Source organism: Abramis brama (assembly GCF_963993115.1).
Source record: "Abramis brama genome assembly, chromosome: 11".
Taxonomy (NCBI): domain Eukaryota; kingdom Metazoa; phylum Chordata; class Actinopteri; order Cypriniformes; family Leuciscidae; genus Abramis; species Abramis brama.
Window position 1 is genome coordinate 29566485 of NC_139973.1, and position 10760 is coordinate 29577244.

At 39.1% G+C, this 10760-nt stretch overlaps 1 protein-coding gene across 1 annotated transcript; it reads right to left on the reverse strand.

The window, feature by feature from the left end:
• Positions 1-23: 23 nt before the first annotated feature.
• Positions 24-6244, reverse strand: igfbp5a (insulin-like growth factor binding protein 5a). The gene is made up of 4 exons (XM_084129058.1): positions 5522-6244; positions 1484-1686; positions 1216-1335; positions 24-1066 (listed from the first exon to the last, which is right to left on the reverse strand). Exons 1-4 carry the CDS (start codon positions 5859-5861, stop codon positions 929-931), a joined length of 801 nt encoding a protein of 266 aa, XP_083985184.1. The 5' UTR covers positions 5862-6244; the 3' UTR covers positions 24-928.
• Positions 6245-10760: the final 4516 nt, after the last annotated feature.

The window sequence follows — 10760 nt, forward strand, 5'->3', positions numbered from 1 at the left end:
ATGTGTCTAAGATTATTAAGAAGTTGTGCTTAGCTTTCTTTATTTTTTTTTGCCTTTTTACAGTTCACTAAAACAGTGGTTATTAGAATATGAATTTTCCTATGTGGCTCAGGTTGGCAAAACAATGTGGCAAGACTAATAAAGTAATTTTCTGAAATCTTTGGAAAGGGGTCAACAAACCAACAACAAAAAAAGAGTCTGTGAAGACTATACAAGTACTCTTCAGTGAGTAATGCTGTGCCACGGACAAAAGCAGAGTCATATGAAACAGTAATATTAAAGGGATAGTTCACCCAAAAATGAAAAAAAATTCATCATTCACTCACCTTGTCATTTCAAACTTGTATGCATTTCTTTCTTCTGTGGAACACAAAACAATTAAATGTTTTTTGTCCATACAGTACATTGAAAGAAAAATGGGTCCAGTGTTGTTTCTGACCCCACTGACTTTCATTGTAATGTCAAAAACTGTTTGAACATTTTTCAACATATTTTATTTTGTGTTCCACAGAAGAAAGTATGTCATATAGGTTTGAATGACACGAGGGTGAGAAAATGATGACAGAAATACCATTTTTATGTGAACTATCCCTTAAAGCTCTTTAAGCTCATAAGACTTTCTACGGTGTCTATGACATAAGATACAGTGGAAACTAGTCCATGACTCCCAAATGATACTTGATAGATCCCACCAACCAATGAAGATCAAATAGGACAACTTCAGGATTCAATAACTGATGCTTGTATTGTGCTTTAAAATAGATTTTTTTATATAGGCTTATATGGATTTTCCACAAATAAAGGTCAGACTCTTAAGATTAAGATTAGAAATGATTGGCAAATCACATAATATGGTAGATGAGAGTGAGTGAGTGAGTGAATGAGTGAGTGAGTGATGTTGTTGTTACGTGACCGAATTTAAGTTGTCTCATTCATTGTTGCTGCCATTGCTTTCAAGATCTTTACACTGGATGTTGCCTCCATTAAAATCAGTGCCCGGCATTTGAACTCCATGCTTGTCTACGCACCAGCAGATGCCTCGCTTGCGCCCCCTGGAGGGTTTACACTGTAACCGAAAATGAACAAAGCAAAGTAAGCAAAGTAATTTGACCATGCCCTCAGCCAAGAGCCAAGTGTTTATAGGAAAGAAAACTTTCCGACAACTAAGCTTGTCAGTAGTTGACATCTATAAACATGCTGAAGTGCAAAACTAACCTGTTTGCGCTTGAAGAAACCTTTCTTATCACAGTTGGGTAGGTACAGTGAAAGAGCCATGACTCTGGGGCTGTCCTTCATCCTCTGGATAATTCCATCCAGCTTTCTTCGGCATGGACCCTGCAGTTAACACACACATCATTAACAGAACAGTCTGGAAAAGGTGTCAGGCATTTATAGAAAGTTGTAAAATAACACAAAACACTGTGAAAACATTTTTTTTTTTTTTTTTACTGACATAAGATAAGTTGATTAAAAAAAAACTTACAATGTCAGACTGATGTTTGTCATTTCCCAAGAACGGGTAGTCCATATTTGTCCTGAGTTTAGCCTGCTGTCTCTTCCGATCCTTTCGCATGGCCTGAGCCTTCTTGCTGTTAATGTGGTCTCGTTGGAATAATGGAACCTTAGCCTGGGGAAGCAGATCCTCCGTTACCTCTGTAACCAGGGATTCTTCATGTGACTCTTGATCTAGGAAGAGGACAATAGTCAAATGCAGTGGCATACTGAGATTGGCATTGTTTACATAACAAATACACAAGGGTTGCTCGCACTGTCAAGACGCCTGTATGTCAGTCACAAAACCATAAAGACCATCAATCTAAGGCCAAATTGGATTGGTGTGCTTAGTGTGGATTACAGTCACTTTTCTCATTATCTATCTAAAACAAAGACTTCCTGCACTGGTCTTCCCTTACTAAAAAGAAGGTAATTCAAGTGTGCTATTAGTATATCTTTTAAATTACAAATAAGAAAGTATACTTTCAGTCTACTTTTTATGTAGCCTACTTCTCAGAAATATACTTTATGCACTTCTTAAAATTGCACTTAAAGGAATAGTTCACTTTAAAATGAAAATTCTGTCATCATATACTCACCCTCATGTTGTTTCAAACCTGTATGAATTTATTTCTTCTGCTGAACACAAAGGAAGATATTTATAAGAATGTCAGTAACCAGGCAGTTTCTGGGTCCCATTGACTTCCATAGTAGGAAAAAAATATACTATGGAAGTCAATGGGACCCAGAAACTGTCTTGATTGTCTGTCTTGACTGTCTTGAAAAGTGTTGATGGACTTCTGTGTTTTGATCATCATCATCGTCTTTGGCAAAAATTTGATTTTCTCAGCTTTTTGCTTAAAATGTTGCTTTTTAAAAAAAACACACATTCAAGTGTTGATAAAACAGGATGCATGATGCTAGCCATTTTTTTAAATGGTACCAGTAAAAAAGTACAGTTAAAGGTAGGCCTATATTTCAAAGTATAAAATCTAAATTATAAATAAAGTGCTAAAATAATATTGTGGTGAGCAGGATGGTGGCGTGATTAATGATAAGGGACACCTGCGCAACGCACCGGTCTCGTATCTCTTACAGAGGAGCGGAAGCATAAAAGGAGGAGCGACGACAGTGGAGATTGAGAGAGGCCAGCCTTGGACTTTTTTATTTGATGGTTGTTTTGTTATAGCCTATGTGACAGCAGGGGCTGCTGTCTTTACTTTCATTTTGTATTTTATTTTTTTGTATTTTTTTATTTTTTTTTTATTATTAGGCTATTATTAAAGTTTGTTGAATGTTCGCCGGTTCCCGCCTCCTTCTTCCCATAACATCTAACTACGTTACAAATATATAAATAGTAAACTGTCTATAAGTATTATGTTATGTTCACTTAAAGAAAACTTAAAAGTATACTTGCAGTATAGAACTAGTAGTTTACTGAGTAACCTAACCCTAAGTGTAAAAAATTCATAAACTAAAAAATGTGCTACAAGTATTTACCTAGAAAAACTATCAGTAGGCTATATCTATAAGTTCACTTGTATAGTTGCAGTACAAACAAAAAACTTAGTTATAAACTAGTTCACTAGTACTAGTACTCAAAGTTTATTACTCTTACACTTGGTTGTTACACTGGTATACTTAAAAGTATAGGCCTACTTTTATACACTAAAAGTAGGGCAATTTAGTCCTAAGTAGTATTGAAACAGTACACTTCTAGTCAATTGATATTTGTATACTTGTATACTACATAAAGTATACTTAACATATACTTGAACTTTACTTAAGTATACTTGAAGTATACTTATTTTTTGTAAGGTTATCTAAATTGAGAATGTTGTGGCTTAGATTATTTGTGCAATTGGTCCATTGATTTGAACAGAGGCTTGCCAGCATGCCAGAACTCTTCAGAGGAGACAACAGATCAGCAGATTTTTTAGCTGTTGGCTTTCTACAGGTGTCTCATATCAGTAGCTCATTGTTAAACTTTTTAGCGGAAATCACTCAAGTCTGCCAGAAAAAAAAAAAAAGAAAAAAAAATAGCTGTCATGTAATATATTACTGGCCATGCCTTCCAAACAATACAACCATAAACATAAATGTACCCTAGAAACGTTATTCAAATTTCAAAAAGTGAAAGCCAGGTATTTCTGAATACACAGTGTGAAAACCTATCATGGCTATTTTGGAAGTTACAAATCTAGCATGACAATAAAGTCCTCAACAGTTTGAACTCAACCACCAGCTCTTTCTTTTAATTGAAAGCATAGATGCCAGATGCCAACTTCAATTTGCCCATTCTAGACCCTCTTCCTCTCCCTTACACGTCACTGCATTGCCCAGCTGCAGTGAGTAATCAGATTCAAGGGCTTGACCCCTTCCTCGCCCCTCTGCGTCTTCTGTAGAGAAGCTAAGCAGCCAGGGTCACAACAGATGAGCAAATCTCCCAAGCCATTTGTGACGACATCACTGACAAATCAGAGAAAAGGCCTCAGCAAAGCTTTGAAATCATTGAATAAATCAACATGGTGCTTCAGCTTTCTTAATCTGTTGTTTTATCATCTGCCAAGCATTAGTAAACCGGATGTCTTATTTGAGGGATATTATGTTTTATTTTAGTGATGTTACGAGTGCACTTCCATGTCTCATAATCTGGGGTTATTGTTCTGGGAATGCATGCTAATCTGAGATCTGTGCAGCCCTGAGAGAGAATGTGTGCTCATTTTTTCTCTCTGCTTTCTCTTCTAAGTTTCTTCTGTTACATGTTGCCATGCCTTTTATTACTAAAATCTCATTTGAACAGTTCAAGGGTTGCAACAGATGAGTGCATTTACACATTTACATAAACTGTTTAATATACAGAGCCAAAAGTTATTGTGGCCACAAATTAAGGAATCAATCCCGCATTTTAATAATATGTGAGCATGTTTTGTTAATTGTTACTTCATTTTATCTCACACTGTGACAACATCTCTTTCATTTTTAAGTTTTAGCAAATTGTGGCCATGTTTTTTTTTTTTAAATGCTCTTAAAACTTGCATTGTCCTTTTACTGTGTCTGATAAGAGTGCTTTTATGGGCAGATACAATTTGCAAGATAATGAGTTTTATTTAGAAGTGGGAAACAATTCCATGCATGGTTTGAGTTTTCACAATGCAAAATAGAACTCAATCAAATTGTCTCTGCCAATATAACAGTGGCCATAGATACGTCTTCTCACACATATAAAACAAATTCTTAATTTGTTTCAACAATATCTCTTTTTTAATGCCTGACACAATATAATTTCTGAATACAAATAATTAAATGAATAAAAATATGAAATTATTAGTATCATTATTACGTTTGATACTAGGTGGGTCAGAGCTTAGCCTTGTACCGTTTTGCACCATTGTACCTTTACACAGAATTTGTAGGTGCAGAGCCTCCTTAGAACAGACTTAAGTCAGCTGTGTAAACTTTATGTTTTATTTTATTTTTTTATTTATTCTGAATGCTGCCTGGATTCATTTAAAGTCGTTCTCTGTCAGAACTCAAGCCTCCCATTCCAGGCTAAAGTTTTAACGACTTATAAGATGATGATGATTCAGAATGAAATAGCTGCAGCAGCTGTTTTCAGTAAATGTGATGAGATCGCATAATCACAGTTTTAAGGGTGCTGCAGCTGACTTAATCGCAGATTTTTGCAAAGAAAGGCAGGGGAGGCTAAAGCTTGTGAAAGGCAGTGAGATAAAGAGGATGACAGAGATAGATCTGCGGGTGTGTGGGTGGGGGTTGCTAGGAAAGAATTTGATTTGAATACTAATTCTGTATTCAATAAATGCAAAAATCCATCAAGATAATAGGCTATAATAAATCCTACAAGATTGTCTGCTATAGCCTAGAAGTCCTGACCTAGATAATTCAGCATAGATAGATAGATAGATAGATAGATAGATAGATAGATAGATAGATAGATACTACTTTATTTTGTATCCGTTCGTTTATTGCATATAAAACAGATCTTTTGAATGTCAATAAAACTTACCCTTCGGCATATGAAGTGGTTTATGTAGACCTAGTTTCTCGTTCATACAAACTCCTTTGCCGTAAAGCAGAGCGTGTAACGGCTTTTCCTCTCCGCCCCGAGGCAGGCAGCGCAGTCCCTGTCCACATGTCCCCGTGTAGACTCCACACGCCTGCCCCTCGGTCAGTGCGCAGGTCAAGCAGCATCCGCAGCCGGGCTCCTTCACCACCTGACACCCCATCCGCACCGGTGGACACATGGACAGCGCCTTCTGATCGCACGGCTCACAGGGCACGTACGAGGCAGAAAAGCCGGGTAGACACCATACAAATGTAATCAGAGTATACAAACTTAGCTGCATGGTCCTACTGTAGAGAACCTATTCCAGTAACCTTGAATTAGTCGAAATATTTTGAGATATCCGAGAACGAAGTAGCGGTTAAAGGGAAGTGTATCGTGTTTTAAAAATAGCAATTATCAATCCTCTCACCTCTTGATAGAAGAATCCAATGGTTCATAGGCTATAAGACATGAGATCTAATTAAAAGGCAAAGTCCTGAGATTAAATGGAATGGATTTCGGGGGAAGATAAACCTAAAAAATAATCAACAAATCCACCCCTATATTAAAAAACGAAATAAATATGTCCCGGTTCTATTAGAAGTCCTGCAGCTTAATCAAGCGAACAGTGATCACCCTGGAGAGCTGCTGTCAGTATGAAGCTCTGCTCACGTTAACCGTGGTGGAGGGAGGCGCACTGCACTTCATTTAAAGGTACTGGTGCTTCTTGGGCGGATCCCAGAGTGATGCTGTGCTATTTAGCGCAGGTTCAGATTAAGCGAAACATGGTATAGCAACAAAACTAAAAAGCAACAAGAGAAAATTGAAGACTACACACCAGTAAAGATGACATAAAAGATGACAAAAGTAGGACGTAAAATTAGGAATTGCTCTAAATGTAATTATTTTGCATTTAAAATAATTTAAAGTTACCATGAAATCCAAATGGACCATTCTTTTTTTAATAATTGATTTATGTGTGCAGATCTTTTTTTTTTATTTTTTTTATTTTTTTTATCATGTACCCTTGTAATCTTTAATCAAAGTAGAGTGGTGCAGGGATAACGCATTTTACTTCCAGTTCCATCATCCTTAAGTCAGTGTTTTTGTTTTTTGAATGGGTTTTTGCTTGAAATAAAGCCTGGTGAACACAAGCTTAAGATATTTTCACGTTTTATTCTACGACATAAAATACACCAGTAATATACTAATATTGTGATTTATTTAAAGCTTTTACTTGTCTTGTAAAAAATGGTTTCTAACAAGTGGCTAAATGGGACTACAGAGGCTGTCGAGGACAAAACCATTCTTAGCCGAATGGGTAAACTCATCTACTCACTAGTCTGCTTTCACAGCCTCGTTGTGTTTATAATCGTGCTCTTGCAAACTAATATAACTCAAACTTTCAGGGAAAATGTTTTTAAAAAGAATGAATGATTTGTCAGAAGTTTAGAGATGGTGACAATGAAGTCAGAGAGGGAGTAAAATCTTTCCGTGGCAGGGGCAGCTGCCACTGGCGCCTGTCACTCGACCTGCCACCGCTATATGCGCCTGTCACTCGACCTGCCACCGCTATATGCGCCTGTCCCGCGACCCGTCACGGCTCTACGCGGCTGTCCCGCGACCCGTCACGGCTATACGCGGCTGTCCCGCGACCCGTCACGGCTATACGCGGCTGTCCCGCCTCACTGTTTTCACAGAATTGTAAATGCAACGCATATGTTTGTTCATTAAAATTTATTAATTTTTAGCATTTAGTCATTTATTTGTAATAAACACTTTAAGTGGGCTATTTAAAAATTGTTATGTATATGTTAAATTATCCTTTTAAAACATAAGCGCAGAGTGTTATGTAATATTGTGTGTGTGTGTCGAAAGAATTTGTCCGCAGCTGCTCAAAAAAGAAAAGAAAAATATAGCTGCGAGCAGCGATTGCGGGCCCAAGCCGGTGGCACCGCCACCCTGGTGCCTTTAGTTACACTAAAGCCACCGGGGTGGCGGTGTCACCGGCTTGGGCCCTCCATCGCTGCTCGCAGCTATATTTATATATATATATATATATATATATATATATATATATATATATATATATATGCCAGTTGGTGGCGCTATAACTTTGACTCACAATAGTTACATCCATCTGATCGGCCTCTTACCACGAACACACTGCTGAAGTTTCATCAAGATCAGTTAACGTATGCAGAAGTTATATTACTTCGTGTTTCTCTTTTCTCGCCATTGTTTCCTCGCCACGGCTAAACCGTTCGAGATATCAAAAATCTGTCCGGAATTTATCATCCTCAATGTCTTGTCTTCATGCTGACCGAGTTTGGAGGCGATTGGATGAATTTTCTAGGATGAGTACATTAAATTCCACAGCATGCGTTTTTCAAACAACCCATAATAGCCGACTTCCTGTTGGGCGGAGCTAATAACTTAGAGTGCGGAAGTTGTTCGGCCCGATGAGATCTATATGTGTACCGAGTTTCATATTAATTCATGCAAGCGTGTTTGATATATGGACCAAGTTTTTAGACCGTGTCCAAGGGGGCGCTGTTGAGCCCCCCTGCCACGCCCGGGTACCAGCTTCAGCCCGGCCCTGATGACCGTGGGTTCTGACCTGTGTGGAACGTTTCAAGAGTTTTTGAGCACGTTAAGGGCCCCAAAAGCCCCTGAAACCTTGAAGAACAAAGATTAAATGGAATAGACAAATCTCCCCCCCCCCCCCCACACACAGACACACAGAGAGAGAGAGAAAATTCTCCAGAAAATCCACATTCAAACCAAAATATCTGACTTCCTGTGGGTCTGAGGTAATGACTGTAAATTAGAAAGGTGTCCTGCTTGATGAGAACAATACACCTACCAAGTGGTTTCTAACAAGTGGCTAAATGGGACTACAGAGGCTGTCGAGGACAAAACCATTCTTAGCCGAATGGGTAAACTCATCTACTCACTAGTCTGCTTTCACAGCCTCGTTGTGTTTATAATCGTGCTCTTGCAAACTAATATAACTCAAACTTTCAGGGAAAATGTTTTTAAAAAGAATGAATGATTTGTCAGAAGTTTAGAGATGGTGACAATGAAGTCAGAGAGGGAGTAAAATCTTTCCGTGGCAGGGGCAGCTGCCACTGGCGCCTGTCACTCGACCTGCCACCGCTATATGCGCCTGTCACTCGACCTGCCACCGCTATATGCGCCTGTCCCGCGACCCGTCACGGCTCTACGCGGCTGTCCCGCGACCCGTCACGGCTATACGCGGCTGTCCCGCGACCCGTCACGGCTATACGCGGCTGTCCCGCCTCACTGTTTTCACAGAATTGTAAATGCAACGCATATGTTTGTTCATTAAAATTTATTAATTTTTAGCATTTAGTCATTTATTTGTAATAAACACTTTAAGTGGGCTATTTAAAAATTGTTATGTATATGTTAAATTATCCTTTTAAAACATAAGCGCAGAGTGTTATGTAATATTGTGTGTGTGTGTCGAAAGAATTTGTCCGCAGCTGCTCAAAAAAGAAAAGAAAAATATAGCTGCGAGCAGCGATTGCGGGCCCAAGCCGGTGGCACCGCCACCCTGGTGCCTTTAGTTACACTAAAGCCACCGGGGTGGCGGTGTCACCGGCTTGGGCCCTCCATCGCTGCTCGCAGCTATATTATATATATATATATATATATATATATATATATATATATATATATATATATATATATATATATGCCAGTTGGTGGCGCTATAACTTTGACTCACAATAGTTACATCCATCTGATCGGCCTCTTACCACGAACACACTGCTGAAGTTTCATCAAGATCAGTTAACGTATGCAGAAGTTATATTACTTCGTGTTTCTCTTTTCTCGCCATTGTTTCCTCGCCACGGCTAAACCGTTCGAGATATCAAAAATCTGTCCGGAATTTATCATCCTCAATGTCTTGTCTTCATGCTGACCGAGTTTGGAGGCGATTGGATGAATTTTCTAGGATGAGTACATTAAATTCCACAGCATGCGTTTTTCAAACAACCCATAATAGCCGACTTCCTGTTGGGCGGAGCTAATAACTTAGAGTGCGGAAGTTGTTCGGCCCGATGAGATCTATATGTGTACCGAGTTTCATATTAATTCATGCAAGCGTGTTTGATATATGGACCAAGTTTTTAGACCGTGTCCAAGGGGGCGCTGTTGAGCCCCCCTGCCACGCCCGGGTACCAGCTTCAGCCCGGCCCTGATGACCGTGGGTTCTGACCTGTGTGGAACGTTTCAAGAGTTTTTGAGCACGTTAAGGGCCCCAAAAGCCCCTGAAACCTTGAAGAACAAAGATTAAATGGAATAGACAAATCTCCCCCCCCCCCCACACACAGACACACAGAGAGAGAGAGAAAATTCTCCAGAAAATCCACATTCAAACCAAAATATCTGACTTCCTGTGGGTCTGAGGTAATGACTGTAAATTAGAAAGGTGTCCTGCTTGATGAGAACAATACACCTACCAAGTTTTGTGATTCTAGGAAAAACTAAGCCCCCATTTTTGACTAAAGGTGGCGCTACTGAGCCATTCCACCACGCCCATTTCTGAAACTTTGCACATGTCTACTGTATAATAAATGTGATGTGTCTGTCGAGTTTCATGCATTTTCAAGCATGTGAAGAGTCTCAAAAGCATCCGAAAAGAATATTAAAGTTTGATGCGTTGCCACGGCAACAGTATCTAAGATATCAATAATCCTTTTACAGGTCTACATCTGCCGTGTGTCTACATTATACACATAAAGTTTTAAGCAAATCGGGTAAAAATAAGAAAGTGATTTCAAAGCATTTTGAAAGTGACACACTTCCTGTTGCCAGTTGGTGGCGCTATAACTTTGACTCACAAAGGTCACATCCATGTGATCGGCCTCTTACAACGAACACACTGCTGAAGTTTCAGCAAGATCAGATAATGTATGCAGAAGTTATAACACACTTCCTGTGTCCCATTATTCGCCATAAATTAGTTTCCTCGCCACGGCCAAACCGTTCGAGATATCAAAAATCTGTTCGCAAGAATTCATCCTCAATGTCTTGACTTCATTCACACCGAGTTTGGCGGCGATCGGATGAATTCCCTAGGAGGAGTATTTCACATTCCATTGTATGCGTTTTCCAAACAACGTATAATAACTGACTTCCTGTTGGGCTTTTGTAAAACTTAGAGCAC